The sequence below is a fragment of the Crocodylus siamensis genome, chromosome 5 (genome assembly GCF_052110815.1).
Source record: "Crocodylus siamensis isolate JL-2025a chromosome 5, ASM5211081v1, whole genome shotgun sequence".
NCBI lineage: Eukaryota > Metazoa > Chordata > Crocodylia > Crocodylidae > Crocodylus > Crocodylus siamensis.
Window position 1 is genome coordinate 165,629,409 of NC_143399.1, and position 25,497 is coordinate 165,654,905.

The 25,497-nt window shown below is 46.6% G+C and overlaps 1 protein-coding gene across 1 annotated transcript in view; it reads left to right on the plus strand.

Annotated features, from left to right (window-relative positions):
• The window catches only part of COL28A1 (collagen type XXVIII alpha 1 chain), a 150,599-nt gene that overhangs the window by 124,108 nt on the left and 994 nt on the right, over positions 1-25,497 (plus strand). Inside the window, exons 29-34 of the mRNA XM_090046961.1 lie at positions 1,481-1,561; positions 1,652-1,687; positions 3,940-3,976; positions 6,509-7,063; positions 13,612-13,769; positions 21,906-22,146. Coding sequence (XP_089903087.1) covers positions 1,481-1,561; positions 1,652-1,687; positions 3,940-3,976; positions 6,509-7,063; positions 13,612-13,769; positions 21,906-22,146 — 1,108 coding nt within the window. The remainder of the gene's footprint in view (positions 1-1,480; positions 1,562-1,651; positions 1,688-3,939; positions 3,977-6,508; positions 7,064-13,611; positions 13,770-21,905; positions 22,147-25,497) is intronic.

Consider the following 25,497-nt stretch of genomic DNA (forward strand, 5'->3'; position numbering starts at 1 on the left):
GAATACTGTTATGTAGTTACTGTCATTTCTATTTTTTCCTGAATTTAGGTTGTTTTTACTAAGGTCTAACCTCATATTAGTTTGTAGAAACACTTACTTTTTATTCTTGTAAACGTAAAATACAGCAATGTTTTCTGTAAATAAAAAAGGGAGGGTTTTTTTAGCAGGAATTTAGTACCAGGCTCAAATACTCAACCAACCCTTTTAAACTGTATTTATGTATATATTTACATCCAGCATTAAAAGGCAAGGTGCAAAATTCTGCCTTCCATTAAACTAATTCACCCAGTTATATTTGCTCTAGTGGAGTTACTCCTGATTTACACCATTGTAATTGGAAAAAATTTGCCCAGCTGTGTACAGTAACTATGAAAATACAGGAGATGAGGTCTTCTGTATTCAGTAACATTTCAGTTTGATTACATTGCCTAAATCTTCTCCTACTTTATAGTAAAATGTGCAGTGTGAATTATGTCGACTTCAGTGGAACTACTTCCACTTTGTGCCATCTAGAGATAAAATTAGAATGAGAGAGAGAGAATCTGAAATAAAACAAACACACACACACCAGCAAGAAAGAAAAAAAAAGGTATGCAAAAAAAGTCAAGCTATGACATAACAGGTACCAATAGAATATGCCTGGTTATTAGTTATGTACCAAGCCACTGATATCCATAGCATTCCATATTGGTTTTGAAGAGATAACAATTCACATGAAACATAGGCTAGCATGGAATTTGCCAAATGGGCAAGGAACTGTTCTGTTCCATCCCTGTCTTTTAAAAGTGTCTCATTTAAATCCTAAACAACATTTTGTTAGAATATTTCAGCACTATCCTTCAAAATACAAGAATTCTGCAGCCTTTATTTATATATTTGAAGTCAACAGGACTATCATTTTTCTAAGGAGTCAGAGTCTGGTCTTAAATAAGAGGATACATACATTTCAACTACATTTTATCTCTGCTGTTTCTATGGAGGTAACACTCTTCCTGGGTGGGCCACACTCGCAGCTAGTTCTGAGCAAGTATAAATCCATTCAGCAGTTTCTCTAAAGAGCTAGTAGAGTTCTTCCATGGGTTTGCATGGAGTGCACGTGCTATTACGAGGAATGCACAAGAATTCTGTAGTGTCAATTGACAGAGCAAGATATGGACTTGAGGAGCAATTTAAAGAAGGCTCTTATTCTAAAAGTTGAATAACTTCATAGAAACTTTCCAAAGATAATCCAGTATTAGGAATATTAAGCATCTCAAATATGAAGAGCCACACCCCAATTATTGTTTTCAACTATATTCAAAAGCACCACCAGTTTGTGACATGGAAAAAAAATAAAACAAGTAGAGAAAAAACAAACAGAAAATTAGCCAATGGGACTGGAGCCAAATCCGGAATCCAGCTATGAACACCCACAAAGAATCACAGTTCCAACTGGATGGCTGTAGTATGCAATTGCTTGTAACTTGATATATTTCTTTAGGGAGACTGGGGAAAGAAAGGCGATTCAGGAAAGAAAGGTGATAAAGGAGAGTTTGGAGAACCAGGACCTTCTGGACCAAAGGTAACATGCATTTTTGCACTGTTTAATTTTACAAAATAGAGATACAATGAAATGGAATGTATTAATTGATCTTACTTTCCATGTTTTTAGGGATATCCTGGAAGAAAGGGTGAACCAGGTCTTACAGTAAGTGTGTACATTAAAAAAAAAAGATAATTTAAAAAAAAATAAATTTACCCTTGCAAGAAATTGGTATGCATTTTGTTACTTTGCTGATCTTCATGCTATAGACTTTGCCTTAATAAATGCTGTTCAACCTTTCTTTCCTGGTGAGCCAGATGGACAATGCCCAGTCCCTGTTCAGGCCAGATCTGACCAATGGCTCTGATCTAGTGTCTGGGGCAGGTGCAGCCCCATCTGGTCATGCAGAGGGACCAAGGGGCAGCCTGGCCCCAATTCAGCTGTGCAGGGGGAAGGGAGTGTGGCCTGGTCCCAGTCCAACCATGTGGGGAGAAAGGAGCCCGATTCAGTTGCATGGAGAGGAGGAGGCCTGGCCCACCATCTGGCAGTGCAGGGAGAGGGAGTGTGGGGATCTGGCAGTGGGGAAGTGTGGTGGTATTAGTGGCCAGATGCTGTGGCTCTGTGGGTTTCATGTGGCCAGTGGGCTGGAGGTTGACCACCCTGGCCTAAATTATTTTGAGTCATGTTGACACAGAATTGGAAGAAAAACTGACAGGAACTGGTAGAATCATATGGGTAGGAAGGGGCTCCCAGTATCAAGGGCTGGCCAAGATGTGGCATGTGTGTCACAAGTGGCCTGAGGAGCCTTTGTCTGTGGGATATGGCAGAGTGGGGAGGGAACAGGCAACACAGTGGCCAGGGCCAACCCTAGGGGTACAGGGCCTTGAGCAAATCAGCCTGTGTGAGGCCCCCTTAAGCAAGCCAGGTGGTGCAGACTGCAGAGTGGGATGGAGGCGGCAGCCCTGGCCCTGATGCTGGCGCAGCCTGGGCAGCTGAGGTTCGGGCTGTGCTGGGCACACCCACATGGTCCTCACTTGTCTGGTTTAACTCCATGCACAAATGAAGAATGTGCTATTTCTGACCCATCCCAGTAGATGCCTCTCCCTGCACTTCTTGAAAATCTCCAAGGAAGAAGATTCTATAGTTTCCTTGGGCAGCTTTTTCCATTGTTCTGCTGTTCCTGAGATTTGCTCTAAATCCTCTTTGTTGCCATTTAAAACAATTTCCACATGCCCTATTCTCTGTGGTAAGGAAGAACAATATTTCTCCATCTTCCTTGTGGCAGCCTATCAAATTTTTGAAAACTGCTAGCCTGTCCCACAATCTTTTCTCCAGAGGAAAATTACCTAGTTCCTTCAGCTTCGTTCACACAAGTTGCTTTATCGTTTTTGTTGCTCACTTTTTGTTTGCTCACTTGCCTTATACCATGTTCCATGCCTCATACATGGCATTCAAAATCACTTCGAAATCCCCTGGCCCCTTAGCTGGGGCTGTACTTGTCTTCCAGCCCACATTTGGCCTCAGGTCTCTCTGCCCCTTTCGCTGTGGCCACAACCCCACCCTCATCACTGGGCTCCTGGGCCTTATGCCCCTTGGGCCTCAGGTCCCACTCACTGGACCTGGGCCCTGTGCTTTTCTGTTGGAGAGTGCTCTTCTAGCCTTACTCCTTCACAGGGTACCCACAAGGCAGCGGGGGCTGAGGCTTTATGGAGCCCCATCCTCATCTTTCACTTGGGAGGCACAGGTGTGGCATTTCCTGGAGACTGCCCTGCCACAGGGAGCCCTACCACACCATACAACCCCAGCAGAGTGTAGTTTCAGATCTCACCCAAGACTAGGAACCTACTCCCTCCCCGTAGTTCCTCCCCTGACCTCCACATGTTCTGGGAGTTGCCATCTGCAGGCTGAGTGATGTTGTTCCACTAGCTCCTTACATGTAACTGCTGGCTCAACTCCTAGGGCCTGAGCTTATATTAAGGTTGCCCAGCCCTCCTCCAGTCTGGTGGCCCCCTTTCAGTCATATGACCATCTAATTGGACCTAACTGCTCCTGCTGGCTGCTCCACAGTCTGCTTAAGCCCCTAAAAGTGGCGGGCACCAAAGGTTCCCCGCCACACCATGTTATATTCATTTTTAAGAACACCTTACAAATTTCAATGGGAAGGTCTATCTAAAATTGTTAAGATAGTGTATCCTCTTATCAGAATACTAGAGTTCTGCTTACTTTATAGTAGTCTCTAATTGCACTATAAAAAAATTGTTTTGTAAAACTTGTTGGGGTGAGAGAAGAGAAGGAGGGGAAAAGAGCATGCATGAGCAGGTTTTAGGTCTTCAGTAGTAGATCAAGCAAAATAAAAGACATCCCATAGGATTAGAATACACAGCACATTAATAAAATTAATGCATATTCTTTTTCAGAGAGAAGAAATTATCAGACTTATTAAGGAAATATGTGGTAAGAGCTGAGAGGAAAAGAAAATAATTCATTTGTAATAAAGCACACTGCAATTACCTTGGTTGAAAGCATACGGATGAAATATCCACATGAAGGATACTAGTTGCAATGAAACACATGGACAGTTTCACCAGAAAAACATCAGAAAATAAAAGCAGTTGTCTAGAGAATAGGATTTTCAGCTAGTATACATCATGAGTTAGGAATAATTCTATTAACCAAAATGAAGCCTGGCCCAAAAAAAATCTTAACCAGGAAAACCCAGATGAGATATCTGTTCTGCACCATAAATTATCTGCAGAAGGGGTGACCAGAGTTAGAGCATGGGTACTACCATTGCAGACTGTACAAATATGGGAATTGAGACCATAAAAATCATAGTTATACATGCGATTTTAAACGTTTCTGAAATTATGAACTGCATGTTTAGAAGACGTATTAGAATATTACCTTCTAAACTGGATGAATTATTCAGGAAGTAGCACAATTACATATTCAGTGGGCGCATCTACATATTCGTTAATGCACCTGAAATATTATGCATTTAGTTTACTACTTCCTTAATAAAGCACTAATTAAATGCAGTGCCTAAAGTTACTGTGTGGTAGCACCAGTGCATGGTTATTTAGTGACACTTACAGTTCATTGACCCGATAACACTGCACTGCACTGGCTATTAGCGCAGTTTCTGCTGTGACACACTACTGCAAATGTTATTAGGCCAATGCACATTAAGCGTCTTGTATAGATATGCTCACTATGTTGCTCAAGGTTTTAAGAGAAAATTATTTCCTGCCTATGAGGTTATATACTCTAATGCTAAATATATCCTAGACAAGGTTCTTTAGGTAAACGTGTTTTTTAGAGCAGCTTAAAAAGGCATCAAATTTACCCAAAGAACCTTGTCTGCCTATGCTCTTAGACTTACACAGCTACGACCAATTCCCCTCCACACCCTGCAATGAAATACAAGCTAAGGATTTAGGTAAAAAACAAAGTAAGGAAGGCCTGAAAATGTAAAAGAACAAGACAGAAAGTTCCATGAAAGTGGGAATACATAACTGATATGAGGAACCCTTGGGAAATAAATCCCAGTAATTTAAGAACACAGAACTGATATAGAGTCTTGGAAATATCAGGGGGGTTTTTTAAAAAGGTAAGTGCAAACTTTTCTTTAAAAATGGATTTGTTAAAATTAAATTTAGGCTTTTGGTAATCTTAGGATACATCTTGGCAGCTTTACCATGGTAGACCAAGTAGTTTAAATAATAAGAGTACACTAGCATAAAGACTCAATCTCAATACAAGACCTCTTGACCTAAAGTGAACCCCCACTCTTGATTCAAGTTCACCCTCCACACAGCCTGACCTACTTGATTAACTCCTTGTTGGGGTTGTATGTTGCTTTTATCATGTTTTCCATAATCATTAATGTGTATAGAAACCTTCTAACTTAGCACTTAAATATTCTAATAAAGATTTTCTGAGACTTCTCTAAGGCCAATGTACAATCCCCATAATCATGCTTCCTGCCATGCCATGCAGAAGGCGTGATTGTGATCCTTGGCTCCCCCTCCTCTGATGCGGAGATCCACAATCCCAGGCTTCTACTGTACTGGCAAGTAGCACGTTCCCATGGCTGGAATCCTGTCAGCTGATACAGCTCCCAGCTGTAGGGGAACACCACGTGCCCCTGAAGCTGGCAGCTGTCAGGTGATCTGGGCTCCCAGCTGCGGAGGTACACCATGCACCCCTAAGACTGGGAGCTATTAGCTCCCAGCCATAGGGAATGCACCATGCACTCCCACAACTGGGAACCATCAGCTGATCCAGTATTCCAGCTGAGAGGGAACATTATGTGCCCCAGCAGCTAGATGCCTGGATAAACTAAGTGCTCCAGCCTGGCCATGTATTCAATTAATGGCACTAGGAACCAGCCACGAAGTTCCTACACATTTGTTTCTGTAATAACATTGTAACTTATTCCTTGTTTTATCCCTCCATTAATTGCATTAATGTATGGCCAGGTAACAACTTAAAATGCGATTAACTGGTTAATCATGTCTTAAGTGTGACAGGGGCCCTAGTATCCATATTACTGCTTTAGAACTTTCAGGGACTTATTGTAAAAATGTTAATCTAAGGATGATTCAGAAGCCAAACCCAACAAAATAATAATAGTATATATGCTTGAAAATAAAAGAAAAGTAATCAGAGTGATGATGTTTGTTTCAACTGGCACTCTGTTAAACAAAACAAGCAAGAAATAAGAGTAAATTTATTATTACATTTTAGAGTTAAATATTTGGTAAGTCAAATCATGTCAGAACATATACCCATTCATCTCTCTACTGCATTTGTCTTGCTCCTGTCCAGGGAAGATCTCTGTAACAAATCACTATATACATTAATTCACTATTCTTTAACGGGGCCTTGAATAAGTGTGACTCCTATACTTATTTTTTCAGTTAATTCATTTTGTCCTTGAAAAGAAATTTCTCATAAAAATCTCTAAAACTCTTAATATTTTAGGTTGTGGTATGAAATGTAAAGAAACTCCATTGGAATTGGTGTTTGTGATTGACAGCTCAGAAAGCGTTGGACCAGATAACTTTGGTATTATCAAAACATTTCTGACAACAGTCATGGATAGGATAACCATCAACGAAGCTGCAGTGCGAGTTGCCATTATCAACTTCAGCCACAAAGTAGAGGTGGTATCTACCCTTCAGCAGTACACAAACAAAAACCACCTAAAAATTGCTGTTAATGACATGCGGTACCTAGGGGAAGGCACATTTACAGCTACAGCTATCAACAAAGCCATTGAAATATTTCACGCAGCACGGCCAGGGGTGAGAAGAGTGGCTGTTGTAATAACAGATGGACAAGCAGATGACCGTGATACCATCCATCTGAATGATGTAGTAAGGAAAGCCAACAACGCCAACATTGAGATTTTTGTAATCGGGGTAGTTCAGAGAAACGATACCCATTTTGGCGACTTTCAGAAAGAAATGGATCTCATTGCAACGGATCCTGATAGTGAACATGTTTACCAGATAAATGACTTCATTGTGCTCCCAGGTAAGAGAAACTCCATCATTAACCAGATGTTATATTTGATATACCGATGGAAGCCAGTCAGTATAATCCTGTTGTTAGTTAGTTTTCCTTTCAACTTCATAGGCAGCTGTTTCCTTGGTTTCTGTCATTCTCTGAACAAGTTGCCTAGGCCAATCCAGTCTTTACCCCTTCCAGAATAAAATGAAAGTCTAACTCAAACAAACTACAAGAGTTTCCAGAAAAATTGCTGCCCATTACTACAATGACAAAGCATTTCTCATTTTGGTGTCTATGCAGGTCAGAAGCTAACTTGGTACATAGTTCCAAAATGAGCTCCTACTAACTTTTACTAACTTTTTTCCTGTCTAGGCCATTGAAGCTTGTGCAGCCTTTCTTCAGAAAAGGATTCCTATTCTTCTCATGTCCTGTCACCATGTTCAAATTTGAGTCCAAAAGAAGGCATATTATTGCTTGATCTGTAGTCTTAGCAAGGTTTCCCCTTCTGTGGGCAGGCCAGTAGGTGTTCTGTAGTCTGCAAGTTTCCTTCAAATTTGCACATGGTTTTACATCATTAGAGTATCCCAACAGTTGCATGTTAAGTTGAGTCTTACCAGAGGCAGTTCAAGCATCTCCATGTTGGCCAGTCAAGCTCTTTGTCTTCAGGGAGATGTTTAGCAGTTTTTATATTCATCCTACCACCTTCCTGGGCAATCTCTAGTCATGACTGCCAAATTTTTATTCACATGGCTGTTGGTGTCTCATCCAGTGGCCGTGTTAGAGAGGAAATCTTTCCATGATTTTAGACTACTGGGAGACAATGTGTCTATGTAATGAATGCCTCATATCTACAACAGCCTCCATTTTGCTTGCTACTGCTCTCCCGATGTCTGATGGGGTAATTTCAGTAAGTAAATGAAGACTATTGACATTTGCTGGTTTAAGGCATCCAGTAATGTACCTGCAACTTTTGTTCAGCACAGTATCTAGCTTCTTTGCATATGACAATCTTTCCCAAACCAGGCATGCATATTCACTGTGCTTGCACCTTGCTATTCAGCAGCTAATTCCTAATGTTGTTGGGTTGGCCCCTGTAACAGGATTGCACACCCCGCCACGCTCTCCCAGGGGAAGCTGTGATGTCCTCTGGTGGCTGTATGGCTCAATCTCTAAGACATCGTCCCCCAGTTCCTCTCTTGTTATGCTTTGTTCCTATGAAGAGATTAAAGAAGTGAGGCTGCTCAAGGGTCTTTGAGTGAGCCCTAGTCCATTCTAGCCCAGAAGGGTCCCGCTGGTCTCAGTTCTGTCCTTAAGCTGATTGGTCCTCTCAGCCTGTCCATTCCCCAGGGCACCTGTAGCCTTAAGGGATAATTACATGGCCCTTACACCATGCCCATGCTCACAGATGTTTCCTGTTCAATCAATCTGATCACTCCCTTGTAGAGATCTTGGTCCACTTGGATTCCACTCCTTTTCTCTTGCTGGTCCGCTTAGCTCAGGAACCAGTGCATTGGACCCGGCTTCTGGGCTCCACCCCTAGCATTGCCCCTCTCGGGCTTTGGGCCCCCTGGCCCTATCTGCCTTACCCCCCAAGCACTAAGCCTGCTTGAGTTCTGTCTCCACCTTCTCTCAGGCACTGGGCCTCATAGCCCTTGTCCCTGTCCTTGTTAGGCACTGAGCTTTCTGGCCCCAGGCCCTCTTTGGGCTGACTGCCCTCTCAGGCTCTGGGCCCCCTGGGTTCTGTCCTTCCCCAGGCTCATGGTATCATGGTGGTTAGGGTCAGAAGGGACCTAAACAGAACATTGGGTCAGATGCCCTACCCTGGGCAGGAAAGAGGTGCTGGGGTCATATTACCCCAGCCAAATATCTGTCCAGCCTCCCCTTGAAGACCCCCAAGGTAGGACAGAGCACCACATCACTTGGGAGCTCATTCCAGAGCTTGGCAGGCCTAACTGTAAAGAAATGTCTCCTGATGTCCAGCCTGAACCTTCTCTCTAATAATTTGTGGCCATTATTCCTAGTAACCCTGGATGGTGCCCACGGAAACAGAGCCTCCCACAATTCCTAGTGGTCCCCCCTGGTGAGTTTGTAAATAGCCACCGGATCCCCTCTCAGCCTTCTCCTGTTGAGGCTGAATAGGTTCAGGCCCTTTAACCTCTCTTTGTAGGGCCTACCCTGCTGCCCCTTGACCATGCAAGTGGCCCTCCTCTGGACCCTCTCAATGCTAGTCACATCCCTTTTCAAGTGGACACAGTACTCCAACCGCAGCCTGACCAATGCTGCGTAGAGGGGAAGGATCACCTCCCTGGACTTGCTTGTGATGCATCTGTAGATGCACAACAAGGTGTAGTTAGCCTTACTGACTGCTTCCTTGCATTGGTGGCTCATGTTCATCCTGGAGTCAACAATGACTCCAAGATCCCTTTCTGCCACTGTGTTAACAAGGAGGGTGTTCCTCAGCCTTTAGGTGTGTTGCTAGTTCCTTCTCCCTCGATACAGGACCTTGCACTTGTCTGTTTTGAATTCCATCCTATTCTCATTTGCCCACCCCTATAACTTGTCTAGATCTAGCTAGATTTTGTCCCTCCCCTCCAGCGTGCCCCACAGCTTGGTGTCGTCAGTGACTTTGGACCGCGTGCATTCCACACTCACATCCAGATCGCCTATAAAGATGTTGAACAGTACAGGCCCCAGGACCAAGCCCTGGGGGACTCTACTGCCCACATCCCTCCAGGTTGAAAGTGACCCATCCACCACCACTCTCTGGGTGTAACCATCTAGCTAATTTGCCACCCACCTGACTGTGTAGGCGTCAATGCCAGAGTCACCTAGTTATTTTTTTTTAGGAGAATGTGGTGGGAAACTGTGTCAAAGACTTTCTTAAAATCCAGGAAGACAACATCCACCCTGACAACCTCGTCCAGGGACTTTGTGACCTGATCATAAAAAGAAACCAGGTTAGTCAGGCAGGACCTGCCCTCAGTGAACCCATGTTGGTTGCCCCTGAGCATTACTTCCCCTGCTGGGCCCTTGCAGATGTGCTTCTTGATAATTTTCTCAAAGGTCTTCCCAATGACTGAGGTAAGACTGTCTGGCCTGTAATTGCTGGGGTCCTCCTTCCTCCCCTTCTTGTAAATAGGGACCACATTGGCCCTTTTCCAATCTTCTGGTATCTGGCCAGTGCCCCATCTGCACTCATAGAGCTGTGCCAGGGGCCCCACTATGACCCCCACCAATTCCCTCAGCGCCCTTGGGTGAAAAGCATCTGGACCTACCGATTTAAACATGCCCAGCCCCTCCAGCAGTTCCCTAACTAGGTCACCTAGGCTCTGGCCCCGGTTTTGCCCTTCCCCGGGTTCTGGGTGCTCCGACTACACCTTGAGCCTACCCCTAGTAGGGCTCCAGGTAATCACATGCCTCTAGGGCACCAATGGGACCTCCAGACCAGCCTTCATAGTCCCTTCCACAAACCACCGGTGAAAACAGCTAGCACTAACACAGCAACAGGCCTTTTAAAGGGTCAGACTGCCTATAATGCTATGGCTGGCCCTCTTCTCGACTACCTAAACAGTTTGTCTCCCTTTTTTACTTTCTCAGTAACAGGATCCATAGGTTCCCCGTCACAGCCCCCATTTGGAGTTGATGAGCTTCTTTAATATGTTGTTCTAGGAACTAGTTTTGAACTTTATCTTTTCTACACCAAACTACACTGTATGAAAGTATGTGGTTTAATGTCACTCCCAAGTAGATAGCATTCTACTAATCCTTGTGAAAGCTAGCTTTATGTCCAAGGAAATCATGCACAAGTCACGTATTAAATATCACATAGCACAAAGGTAGCTTCAAAAAAGGAATGGTCACTGGTGCTGTATTCATAGACCAGTCAGCAGCTTATAGCACTGTAAACCACTAGAGGCTCCTTGCAAAAATGAAAGATTACAAACTATTACAAATAATACGATGCTTGCTAGAAGAATTGATGACTGTCAATGTAAGAAGTGGAGCCAATGGTGAAAACAAAGGACTGGCTTACCTCAAGGGAGTGTACATACAACTATATTAGTTAATATTTATATCAATGATCAACCATTTAGCCCAGGCACAATAAATCTAATTTATGCAGATGATTTTTTTTAAACTACCACCCAAGCTAAGAACTTCACTCAGATCAAAGCCACATTGACATCAGCACTCAATGGGTTGTCAGACTATTACATCAAAAATCAACTATGTGCAAATCCAAATAAAATAAGTTAGTCCGTTGCACCTTCAAAACTGAGTTACTGTCATGGGCTGGGGTCTCTGGAGGTGGCTGTGTGACCCCCTACGGCCCCTTGACCATGCCAGTTTGGCCCAATGAGCACCATCTTTCTCGCCCACCACGTCTTGTTGGTAGTAGTTATGAATAGGGAGGCTGCCCTCAAGTTTACATTGGGCACCATCCTGCTGGACCCCACTGGACCCTGTGGGTTCTTGGACCCCTTTTGGTTCCTGCTCTAAAATGGATGTCTCAGGACACCTTCAGCCTTATGGGCCAGAAGCATGGCTCCAAACTACCCCTTTACCACACCCAAAGCCTCACAGATGGCATTCACACTGTCTCTCGCTCTCTCTGCACCCACACTGGCGCTGGGGTCTGTGCACCCCAGATACTGCACCCACACTGGCACTGGGGTCCCCATACTGTAGTGGGCCCCCAGTGAGGCCTCCTTCTTCCCCAGTAGCCTCAGCCCAATCCACCAGTCTATAAACTGAAATCAAAATACAAGCCCCTGGGCTATAACATAATGCAAGCAGCTCAGGGTGTGCTCTGTCCCTTTAAATGAATCACCCTTCCCCCAGCACAAGATGCCTTGTAGGCCAGGGTCTGGTGAGCTTCTGAAATCTCTTAACTTTACCAGCAGCAGGAGACAGGCCGTCAAGCCTCTTCCTTTAGCTTTCTCTAGGAGAGCTTCTTCCTCCTTAGCTGCTGGCAGAAAACTGACCCTCAGGTCCCAGCCCTGGGGTTTATACATGCCCCAGGCCCCGTCTTTGCCAGTCAGCTGATCGCCTGCAGGTGTGGGCTAATGCCCTCATTCCTGCTGCCCTGGTAACTTGCAGCTGAGGGGTTCCTTAGGCAGTTTCAGCCCTTAAAGCAGCAGGCACCTTAGTACCCTACGACAGTTACTAATATGTGACACAACCTAACTGGAATGGAATAACTCTTGCCTACTGCCCAAACGGAGTGATGTTAGGATGCCTGTGTTGGGTCATGATTCCATTGTCTATGGAGTCTTCACTCTGTCAGGAAGTGAAGTAGATTTCTCTCCTTGCATAGTTTCTCCCTCTTAAATTAATCCCCTTTCTAGTTATTTGCAAGGTCTTTGCATTTTATTAGAATAAGAAAGGAGATCTTACCTCTGCAGCTGGGAGTCCCATCAGCTGATGGGGCTCTCAGCCATGGGAGCACACCATGCACTCTTGCAGCTAGGAGACCCCAGCTGATCCAGGCTCACAGCCCTTGGGTGAAATATGAATTTTCATTTCCACTTAGGAGAAATTTTACAATCTTTGCATTCTCCTGTGCCTGAGGAAGGATGAATGCACCCAAAAGCTTGCAAATAAAGAATCTTTTTTGCAAATATCTAATTGGTCTAATAAAAGATATCACCTCTACCACAATTTCTGATTCCTTCTCCCACAGGTAGGAGCCCAGATCAGCTGATGGGGCTCCTAGCCACAGAGACACACCCTGCGGCAGGGAGCTCAAAACCCCTTAAGTATCGTGTTTAATGCCAATTGATTTTTCCTGTATGATTTTGCCCAATCCTCTTTTGAACCTGGTTAAACTGTCCACTTCTACAATATCTTACAGAGGGTTTTTAACAAGCTGTGTGAAAAAGACCTTCAACCATTGGACTTTAAAGTCAAACCTTTCTGATGAGTGATAACACAGCCTTATTCTATCCCATTGCCATTCAGACATGATTTATCAGTCAATGGGCACATCTACATATGCATATTAATGCAACACGATAAACTCCAGAACATATCATGTGGGAATTTATTGCTCCCAGGCACTGTGTTTACACGTGTGCCTGGGACCACATCACGTTGACCCAAGGGGGTCAGCCTGGCAGCCTGGGGCTACTCCTACCGAGCTCAACATGCTGCAGAGGAGCTGTCTTGGGCATGAGGGTGCTGGAGTGCTGGGCTAGCTGGCAGGCAGCTCTCACACTGAAATATCTTTGTGCTCCAACCAGCTGGGTCAGTGTCTACATGTGCACTGCTGCACATGTGAAAACTCCACAGCAGGATAATACTTGAATTTACAAGTACAAATCTGCTGTGGAGTTTGTTAGTTTATAATAACTAATAGGGCCCCATGTGTAAATGTGTAAAGGCATTTACTGAGGATTAATTAGGCAACTCCTCAGTAAACATCTCATGTAAGTGTGCCCAATATCTCATAAACTGCTAGTCTTAAAGTTCATGCTTCACACTACAGTAAAAGTGTGAAGAAAAACAGGCTCCAGGTTTGTTCCCTTTTTGTGCGTCTTTACAAACTTCATATCTGTGTTATTCTTTTTCAGCTCTGGAAAATAAACTCTTCCAAAAACTTTGTGAGAATGACTTTGGTCTATATAAACCTGTATCTGAAACAACTACTATACATAGCCTTGTTGAATCTGGGAATGTTTTAATACCAGCAACTCCTGTGCCTGTACCCGAACAAGAAAGTATTGATACTGTAAGTAAAGAATAGTTCTTAATCATCTCTGAAAAGCCAGCCTATATTTTCATTAAAATGTCTTTATTTATTTAGATTTATATCCCACCCTATTCAAAAGGCGGAGTAGCTTACAATAAACAAACAACCCACAGACGAGATTCCCTAAAAAGCACCCCAAAATCTTTGAACTCCAGTTCCCCTCCTCCCCTCCCTTCCTTTCCAAAGTACAGCATCCTGCCAATTCCAACCATGCCTCTGAGCCACTATTCACATCTAGATGCAAGAAACATCTTTTTCCACTTCCTACTCTCTGCTTCACTCCAAGAAGTGATTTCCCCATCCTGCCATTCTTATTATTCTTTAATATGTGAAGTGGTCAAATAATGAATTCTTTTGCTTAGATCAAAATATAAGGTAAGACGTTAAATTTCATTGCTAAGAGTAGAGAACAGCAGTTTATTCTAAATTAGGCCGCCAGGATTTACTGCCTGAGATCTTATAATTGTATATAATAACAAGGCCACAACATTTTCATAATGCGGGCACAACTTAACAGAGTGAGTCTGATAGATACCTCAGTTCATACACGTTTGTCTAAGTTGCTTGAGATGTAGTTTGTCCAGAACTGATCATTTTAACTTGTTGCAAGTTGCTGTGAGTTTTAGTATAGGTACTACAGAAACTCCCATCTAAGATATATATGCTTAAATCAACAATATGTTATAAGCTAGCAGAAATGTTTTATCTGAACAACAGTGTAAAGATCTGGTTTCTGCATTCTGAAATGCACCCTTGTACAAGGGATCAGACACACCATATATATATATATATGAATGTTAAAAAGTAAGTGTGGACTTCTCATCTTGGCCTCTTTCTGCATAGTACATTTTTGCTGAATTGATTTGTTGATGTGACATCTTGTCATGTTTACATGCCACCTGCTTATGGTTAAAGCCACCTGGATTAGGTTTTTTTCCTTGATATATTAAGAGATGGATGAAGTACCCACATTTTTGCCCTAATCTAATACCAGGTAGCTCCAATTTAAAAAAATGACCAAGATAACATAGCTGCAGTCTTCCCAATTCCTTTTTGCAAATTTTTCATGTGTCAGGGTTGTTTGTTTTATACCATTTTTCAACATCAGAACCACAGCATAAGGAAATTAATTAAATGATTTTATGGTAGCCCCTGAATCAGCCAAACATAGTCCTAGTACAACTTCACAAAGTTAACAAAGAGCTGAATTTGACTCACTGTGGGTGCATCTACACATGCAATTAATGTGATGTGATAAATTCTAGAGCAGTTTGTACCAGAGAAAACTGCCCCTGAGTGTGCCCAGGACAGCAGTAATTTGCACCAGGGAAGAGTAGACCCGGGCTGACAGGGGCCATGGGTAGTCAGCCTCAGATGCCGGATGGTGGCAGTGGGCAGCAGAGGGGCTGCCTGGGGCACAAGGGTGAAGCAGGAGACTAGCATCCAGCTGGCTGGACTGACTGGGCACAATTTGCAGTCACGGTTACCGTCTACATGTGTTTCATTGCACGTAATTACTCTACTGTAAGGAAGTACTGTAGACCATGACACTTTACTGTGGAGTTAATTAGTCTATTTTTCAGTAGAGTACACGTGTAAATGCACCCTATGGTGTTGAAATGGATAAACAGCTAAAAACATTCCATAATGCATTATCTTTCTTCTGCTTTTGTACAGGCCATTAGCACACAGAGTTCATCACCAAAGATGGCAGTCCTTCATGTAAAATAAAAGCACTTAAAAATTCTATATCACTTTGGGAAGTAATTATAGAGTTTATGTTACTTTCTTCATGACTTTGTTCTCTAGCTATACAATTCTTCCTGAGAGGGAATTCATGAACTTTGGGACAGATTCTATTGAATAGCAGTGCACTGGGTGGGGGGGGTGGGGGGGGGAGGGAAAAATCGGACTTCCTGCAGAACAGGTGGAGCTTTACTGATCCAGAACTATACATTACCTCTAATAGTGTTTTGCACTGAACCTCCATATACGTGTTTTAGGCACTATTTGTCTTACTATTAAAATAGAGCATTTACTACCTTTATAGCACATCTGAACATAGAGCAAAAGAAATTCTCCATCCTGTTTGCAAATATTTAAAAGGCAAACTTTCCAGTTTTAGTCATCTCTATAAATCTGTTGAATAAAATATTTGATATGGGATCCTTTGCCACACAAGCATTAATCACTGGACCTGGGTTGATTTTGCAGCTCACGTGTTAAACCTAATACCATTAACTCAAAGTAGGTGAGTCAGTGAGTTGGTTAATGATAATTCTTTGGATTGTTCTTCATTTATTTGCATTAGCAGCTGAGTGTTTCCACACAGATTTCAAAATTCCTCAACTTACCTGAAGCATGAAAGATCAACTGTTACTGCTCTCAGCTCTGGGCACATTACAGCCCCAGTGTTGCAAGGGTGATAACAAGGGTAGAAATTGCCCTTATGTGCCTGTAGGCAAAACAATTGGAAACACTGACTTGTTCATGGTGAGACTAGTAAATTATTTCTGACTGACTGGGATCATATGCATCTTCTCCCGAGTCATTTTTACTTCTAAATGCCTGAATGCTCATTCACATGGATTTGGATATGTGAGGGGGTGGGGCCTAGGAGTGGCCGTGTACTCCCTAGCGCCCCCTACCGTCACTCTAAGCGATTCAGCACCCTCTGGTTCTCGCCCGCCACGTCTTTGATGACAATTAGTTCAGGAGGGAGGCTGCCTTTATCCCTTAGTGAATGGGGAGAGTGTTACCAGCCCTACTCCATATGGGGTGCCTCAGCGCACCCCTGCCTTAAGGGCAATGCGTGCCTCCAACCTCCCCTTGAGCACGCCGCAACCCTCGCAGCTGTTCTCTGGACGTTGTTTGGGTCCCTTGTCCTTCGGCGCCCTCTCCGGTGCCCCTCAGGCTCGTCCTGCCCTGGTGCCCCTTTCTGGCACCCCGGGCTTGTCACCCACCTGGCGCCCCTCTCGAATCTTCCTGGCCCTGTCCTACTAACCGACAGTCCCTCTACCGGTGCCCCTGGGTCGGTCATGCGCCTATCGCCCCTTCACCGGCACCCCCGGGCCGGTTAAGCAACCTGCACCCTGATACCGGCACCCCTGGGCCACTGCTGCAACTTGTACCCCAATACCAGCACCCCTGGACCTGCCGTGCCCAGGCCTCACCCCACTGGGCCTGTCTTGCAGCTTCTTCCGCCGCTCCTCACCCTCTCTGGAGCCTCTCGCCCTCCTCCCGGGCCTTTGCCACACCTCTCGGGCTTCTCGCCCCCTCCGGGGCCTGTGCCGCGCCTCTCGCGCCCGCTGCCCCACTCCGGGGCCTGTGCCGCGCCTCTCGCGCCCGCTGCCCCACTCCGGGGCCTGTGCCGCGCCTCTCGCGCCCGCTGCCCCACTCCGGGGCCTGTGCCGCGCCTCTCGCGGCTGGGGCTACAACCCCACACCCCAAGCGCCTTTCTGGCACTCCTTGTGCTGTGCCCACAGTGGCACTGCGCACTGTGCCCCCCGCTGGGCACCGGGAACCCCCAAGCTCCTGGGGAGTCCCCGTGAGGCCTCCTCTCACCCCTACAGCTTCACCGGTCCTCCAGTGTAACTATAACCGAAACCTGAGCCAACTGGCTACAACACAAACACCACAGAGCCTCCCTGCTCATAATGTAAACTCCAAGCCCCTCTAGGGCTCCCAACCCTACCTCTCTTCAGGGTATTCTCATCCCTAGCATCATCACAGCCGGGCAGCAAGGTAAGGCTGCAACCACCAGCTCAGCTCAGCTCAGCTCAGCTCAGCTCAGCTCAGCTCAGCTCAGCTCAGCTCAGCTCAGCTCAGCTCAGCTCAGCTCAGCTGCAGAGCTGTGGCTCCTGCGGCTACCAGAAGGGAACCGCTCTTTAGGCTCCGGCCCAGGCTGTTTATAAGGCCTAGCCCTGCCCCCTTCTGGCCACCTGACCCACCTGGTTGCCACGGCAACCAACATCTGAGCCACCCCATTGATTGGCGGCTCTCCTTACTTCCTTTCCTTAAGGCACAGAGCAGCTCAGTGCTCCTGTGACACTCCCCCTCCCCCCAAGCTTATCACTCACCGGGGCCATTCTTCTGCTCCCGGAGATGTCCTATCGCTAGGGGGTAGTCCTGCTGACCCTCTCCTCTTCTCAGGCATTTTGCAGCGTCTAGTCTGGCGGCAGAGGTTTTAAGGCGCCTCCTACTCGCCTTTTACCCAAGGTGCATCATGCAGGATTTCTTGGGGTATACCTTCCACCGGTAGTCCCCCTGCATTAGCTAGCCTCGGTAAACTGCCTACCTCGCTAGCTGCTCTTCTGCCCGCTCTCCAGGATCTCCATTCTCGGCGGGCACTCCCAAGTCCTTCCATCTCAGTTACTTTCCGGCCTTCTGATCTTCTCTCGTGGATATCCTGGAGTTTGCCCCACACTTCCCATTGGCACCTCAAAGCCTTCTGGGCATCCTCCTTAGTCCAAAATTCCACCTTCCCCTGGCCTGTGGGTTTTCCTTTATGCCCTGTATAGATTCTTACATAGGCGACATTCCCTATGCTTTCCTCTATGGTCTTTCTGAGGGTCCTCCATGTAACCTGTTGAGGTATCCCGCTCAGGTATAGGTGTGGCCTCTTCTCAGGCTCAGCCTTTCTTCTGGTTGGGCATCCCCCTGTCTCATTTTCACAGGCCTGGACTTTACTGCCCCTATCCCTTGAGCATAGGGGTTCCCTCCCTAGAGAAGCCTTTTCACCTTGGCCTTGTACTCGGGCTAGCTCTCCCACTTGATGCCCCAGCTGGCTCAGACCCTGTAAGTGGGTATCCTGCCACTGGGTCCACCTCCGCTCCCAATACCCTAGGAGGGCTGACTGGGTCTCTTTATGCAGGGCCTCCAATTTCTTTTCTATGAAGTCCTCCTCCTGTTTGCCTCTCCTTAACTGTCCCAGCAGAGTTTCTTCTCCAGGGCACTTTTGTTCTTCAACCCTAGTAGGTTCCTTCTTCTCTGGTCCTTGCACCAGTGTGAGCTGGAGGTTCTCAATTTGGGCCTCAGTTTGCCTTAAAACCTTGATTAGGAACCCTCTTTCCTGAAGTTCCAGATGCGTAGTCCTCACATACCCTGCTACCTGCCTCTCCACAGTCGTTAGCTTTCCCCCTAGACCATCTGTACTTTCTGAGGTCTGTACCCCTTGGTCTATGGGGTCCTACTTGCCCCCTTGGAACTGTGAGAGTTCCACGCTCATCTGGCTAGCGATCTCAGAGACTCTCCGATTATCATTCTCTAGCCCCTGCAACTCTTCTTTCAGGGCTTGCAGTTCCCCCTGCAACTGCCCCTGTTCCGTAATGAGACTTGTTACTTTATCCTGGCTCTCCGCGAGAAGAGCCTCCAGGGTTCGAGTCTGTCTTAAGGAGTAGTCTCTTTCCCTCTGCAGATTTTCCCCCTGTTCTTCTAGCTCCCCTGATGCCTGTTCTGGTAGGCTTATATTCTCCAAGGTCTGTACCTCGCACTCGACTAGAACTGTGGCCCTTAATGCCCCAGTTTTCCTAACCTCGGAGAGTTCCAAGGTCAGTCGGCTATTGGCCTCCAACAGCCCTTGTATCCTTTCCTCCAGGGTCTGCTTCTCCCCCTGGAGCTGTCCCTTATCCATGGCTAGGTCTGTCTCCCTACCTTGGCTTTCTCTTAGCTGACTCTCCAGACCTTTTACTGTGGACCCTAGCTACTCGATCTCCTTCTGGCTATTCTCCAATTGTTTTTCCCGGGCCTTACGGGGTCCCTCCTGATCCTCTATTAAGGCCTTCACCTTCTCTAACTGCTGTTCCCACACTTTCCTAGATGCTTCAGTTTGGGTGCGCTCCAGGCTTATCTGCTCTTGGAACTGGTCAACAGTACGTTCTGCCTCTACGCACCTCTCTTGCCACTGTTCCTGGTCCTCCCTGAGGTCCTGCATCTGCTCCTCCTGAGCTTGGAGCTCCTTCTGCAGGGCCACTATCAGGTCTCTGGACACTTCCAGTTTCAACCACAACTCCCGTTGCTCTTGTGTCGGGGTCTGGCCAGCCTCAAGAGCCTGGTCCCTCCAGCACCCCAGGTCCACCTGCATCACGCATAATTTATATTCCCTGTCTCAACTCTGATTAATTTCAATAGTCAACACCTGTTTGACTCTTTCTATCCTCACCGCCTCACTAGCTATAAGGCGTTTAATTTCTTTGGATGCTCCACCCTTTTTACCCATAGCAAAGTGTCACTGACTGCTTTCACCTCTGCGCCCTCCTTCTGGACCGTTACCAGCTTCAACTCCTGTTTGAGCCAGACCACCTGCTCCTCTAATTGTCCCATTCTCAGTTGCCATGCAAGCTCCCTCGACTCCTGGCCTTCCCCAAGCCCCTCCTGGGCCATATTTCCGCCAGTCTCATTCATTCACCCCGTGGCCTCGACTTCTCCACAACAACCTGCGTAATGGGTCTCCATGCTGGGTCTACGTCCCTCGTTTGGTATAGTCTTTCGGTTCGGTTCCCTCTACAGGAACATGGGCTTTACCCCCGTGCACGGCCAACTTCCTGGCCAATGCACCAGTTGTGAGGTGGTGGGGCCTAGGAGTGGCCGTATACTCCCCAGCGCCCCCTACCGTCACTCTAAGTGATTCAGTACCCTCTGGTTCTCACCCACCATGTCTTTGATGACAATTAGTTCAGAAGGGAGGCTGCCTTTATCCCCTAGTGAATGGTGTGAGTGTTACCACCCCTACTCCATATGGGGTGTCTCAGCGCACCCCTGCCTTGAGGGCAATGCATGCCTCCAACCTCCCCTTCACCAGCACCCCCAGGCCAGTTAAGCAACCTGTACCCCGATACCGGCACCCCTGGACCTGCCGTGCCCAGGCCTCACCCCACTGGGCCCGTCTTGCGGCTTCTTCTGCCGCTCCTCACCCTCTCTGGAGCCTCTCGCCCTCCTCCCGGGCCTTTGCCACACTTCTCGGGTTTCTCGCCCCCTCCAGGGCCTGTGCCGCGCCTCTCGCGCCCGCTGCCCCACTCCGGGGCCTGTGCCGCGCCTCTCGCGCCCGCTGCCCCACTCCGGGGCCTGTGCCGCGCCTCTCGCGGCTGGGGCTACAACCCCACACCCCAAGCGCCTTTCTGGCACTCCTTGTGCTGTGCCCACAGTGGCACTGCACACTGTGCCCCATGCTGGGCACCGGGAACCCCCAAGCTCCTGGGGAGTCCCCGTGAGGCCTCCTCTCACCCCTACAGCCTCACCCGGTCCTCCGGTGTAACTATAACCAAAACCCGAGCCAACTGGCTTCAACACAAACAACACAGAGCCTCCCTGCTCATAATGTAAACTCCAAGCCCCTCTAGGGCTCCCAACCCTACCTCTCTTCAGGGTGTTCTCATCCCTAGCATCATCGCAGCCGGTCAGCAAGGTAAGGCTGCAACCACCAACTCAGGCCACTCAGGTCAGCCACAGAGCTGTGGCTCCTGCAGCTACCAGAAAGGAACTGCTCTTTAGGCTCCAGCCCAGGCTGTTTATAAGGCCTAGCCCTGCCCCCTTCTGGCCACCTGACCTGCCTGGTTGCCACGGCAACCAACATCTGAGCCGCCCCATTGATTGGCGGCTCTCCTTACTTCCTTTCCTTAAGACACAGAGCACCTCAGTGCTCCTGTGACAGGATGATAATGGCAAAAGCTAAGCCTTCAAACTAGTAAATTATGATCAAAACAGATAAGGCCTAAGATAAAAGAATGTAATGTAAAAAGGGTTTTTGGACCATGTCAGCATATTTCTATTTCATCCAGCATTGCAGCTACTGAATCACAGAGGCCAAGAGTTTTCCTGGCCTGGATCAGCATTGTTAAGGCTTCTTGTAATCAAACAGATACAGAAGGTAGTGTTCCATTAAAAGTGCTTCCACTCTCCTGCTCCAACCCTTCACCAACACTTTACATCACACAAGTGTGATAAGGCAGCAGAGGTACTATAGCTAGAGGTGTACCATTCATGAATGAGAACCCTGAAATTACTACTAATATAGCAAACTGATAACTAAGGTCATCAAAGATCATTAGCTTTTCTCTAGGTTATTTGAACTTAAGTAGGATTTTATCATAAATTATAACTAATTGAATCCTATTTTAGCTCGCAGGGACCAGAGACGGGCAGCCATTTTCTCCTGCCCTGAATCTTACTGCTTCCCCACCTTTGAAAAGGAAAATTCCTGAGACTCATGAACATCCATTTACCCCTTCGCTTTCTGTCATACCTGATGAGCTGGAGACCAAAACTGCTAGTCCACTTGTACGTCCATTATTCAATATAACAACAGATGAAGAAAGACTTCAACCAACATTGCAACCTCCAAGAGTGACAACTAGAAAAGGTAAAAATCACATGATTCTACTGCCAGAAAGAGTTTGGGAAAATAAAGGTCCCATTTCGTGTTGTTAAGCACAAGCGCTGACTGCAAGTATAAGGGTTTCCTTTTTGCCCTCCTAACTGCTAGCTCCTTTCTTCCAATATTTTAAATAAAACTATTGCAAATGTTTATTGTGCCACATACAGGTTTCCCTCTATGCTGTATATATGTGTTCCTGGAAAATGGCGGATAACTCAAATTCACATAAAGAGAACCCACTTTACAATGTAACAAATAGGGATACGTTCCAAGATCTTGAGAGTGTGTTCCAAAACCTACCACTTTTACAAGACAATTTCGGTAATCACCAACAGCAGATGGTACACACAAGCACAGGGCACTTTCATAATGCGTATGGCAACTACAGAAACATGTCACAGACTAGAAGCGAGGAGCACAGATTCACACAGGAGAATGTATTTTGGTGCACTGCACAAAGCAGCTGAGTGTGGGTTTCCACCACACGAATCTCATAAGAGTGAATTTACCTTGCATATAATGAATTTTTGGTATAAAAGGGTCATCGCATAAGAGCAAATTTATACATACATAACCCACAAAAAGTGAGGGAAACCTGTATAGGAATAAATGAGCAAACCGGATTAAATGAACCAGTTTTTCAAGCTTGGAGACCAGAGTTTAAATCTTTTAGGCTAGAAAAAGGAAAATATAGTTGCCCAATACACAACTGAAACACAATTGACAACACCTATTCAGGCAAGGTGAAGCACTGGTGACCTAGCACGTGTTGCTAGTGAAGAATGAATGGTGCTGGCTAGGGCTGTGCAAAGCTTCAGTTGCCAATTTGATTTGGAGAAGATTCGGCTCAATTTGGCGGCTGACTCTCTGAATCTAAATTGAATCAGGAGACCCATTAAAAGGTCTGAATCAAATCCAAAGCCTCTACATTAATTCAGATAAGATTTGGAGAGATTCAGAGATTTGGATCCACCAGGGAGAAGCAGGCACAGCCAGGTGGCTGCAGGTTCTCCCATGGCTGCTCTGGCTGTGCCTGTCTCTCCCTGGGTGGGAGGAGCTATAAGAGAAGCCCCCATGGCTGCCTTGCCTGGGCCCAGCCCCCACCCAGCCCCAGCCTCCCAGCACTTAAAAAAGAAAAAAGAAAAAAAAGCCCCGCACTCACCAGCTGCAGCAGTGGCGATTTGGGCCTCTGGAATCTCCTGGCAAAGGCCCCTGCGCAGTCCCCACTCCTTGATTGCCCCTGCACTTGGCCCAACCCCTGATGGGCCCCTGCCTGGCCCCAGCAGTCTGGGAATAAAAACAAAACAAAAATAACCTGCATTCACTGGCAGTAGAAGTGGCTTTGGGGCTTCTGGGGCAACGTGGCAGAGCCATCCCGCACAGCCCCCGCTCACCGATTTCCTCCCTGGCCCAGCCACATCCCAATGGCTGCCCTGCCCGGCCCCAGCATCCCGACAATTAAAAAGAAAGAAAAAAAAAAGCCCTGCACTCGATGGCTCTGGCAGTGGTGACTGGGGCCTCTGAGGATTTGTGGCAGAGCCCCCCTGTGCAGCACGGGGCAGTGGGGGACATTGGGGATCACCCCCCTTGCCTGGCACCTCTGCAGCAGCTGTTCCATGGCACAGGTGCAGCATGCTGTCTGGGAGCTGGGGCAGCTCTACCTGTCAGCCAGAGCCCAGCACCACTCAGCCCCAGTGGCCTCAGTTCCCAGACAGCATGCACTGCGAGGCCAAGCTTCACTGCACGTGCATGATGGTGCAGCTGTCATGTGAGTGTCAGGTGGGGGAGATTATCCCAGCTGCCCCATGCTGCATGGTGGGGCTTTGCCATGAGCACCCAGAGGCCCCAATCACTGCTGCTGCAGCCAGTGAGTGCGGGACTTTTTTTTTTAAATTGCCAGGATGCTGGGGCTGGGTGAGGCAGCCATCGGTGGCATGGCTGGGCAGGGAGGGGAGATCGGGGAGCAGGGGCTGTGGCGGGGGAGTCTGCCACGTGACCCCAGAGCCCCCACAGCTGCCGCTATTGCTGGTGAGTTAATTCCTGGACTGCTGAGGCTGGGCAGGGGGCCATCAGGGGCAGAGCTGGATGGGGGAGGGCATTGGGACATGGGGGCTGTGCAGGGGGGCTCTGTCAGGAGGCCCCAGAGCCCCTGCTACAGCCAGTGAGTGGGGATCTTTTTTATTTTTTAAGTACTGGGAGGGGGCCAGGTGGGGGATGGTGCTGGGTGGGGCCTTCTCCCATAGCTCCTCCCACCCAGGGAGATGCAGGCATAGCCAGAGGAACAGCCACCCAGCTGTGCCTGCCTCTCCCCAGATGATCCAAATCAGCGCCAAATCAGCACCGAATCTCTGATTCTGATTCGGCCGAATCGAATGGGGACAGTGATTCAATCACTGAATTGAATCACTGTCCTCCAAATTGGCCAAAATCTGAATCGAATACTTCCCTATGCCTACAGGCCTAGTGTTGGCAAAACTGTAGGAGTTAACCTTCTAAATAGCCTTGCCTCCAATCTTTTGTGCTTTAACCCATGTTACCATATAATAATTTCCCATCCCATACCAAACCCACCAAATTTTATCAAGGAATAAAATAAAACACAAAAGTGCAAAAACTATTAATGGGAGGACTATAATGAGAGCTGCAACTGGTCCCCACTTGCTACATTTGGCCATAGGGGATGAATATTGATTTCAGAGCAAAGTATAGATGGCTGTTATTAAAAACTGGTGAGGTGAGTTTCTTCTGAGTTTTATCTTCACTGAATAAAAAGATATCTGGTATTCAATAAAATGATTCCAAACCTAAACTAAACTCAAATAAAATAAACCCTTGTGTGTATGGCCAAAAATCTGTAACAATGTACAGTTTTCTTCAGTTAATGGCAAAAAAGTAATTCAGAAAAATTAATCCCTAAAGTTTAATAAGAAGTAAGATAAATCAGAAGGACAGGATACTGAGGATTCATATTGAAGGCATATTGATACACCGTAGAGACAAAATTCCCTCAGTAGAAGGGTTTTATTGAACAGGGTGCCCCAGTAACTCTTGCGTTCTTTTTTCATTACAAAGTAAAACAATAAATTGAAATTTATTCAAATGTAAGATGAATCCTCCCGTTCTGTACAGTATTTAGTGCTGTTTGGATCTAACTCTGAAGACTGCCATGGATTTTTCTTCAGGGATCCTCTGTGTCAGACAGTCTGACCTTCCATGCTGTACATCCTGTTTTTTGGTTGTTGGGGTTCCCCACCTTTCCCCATTGCTAAGTAGTTGGGAAGGGAAGAGGTTATAAAATGTGGGTAAAGCAGGAAATCCTCAGATTTCATGTCAAAG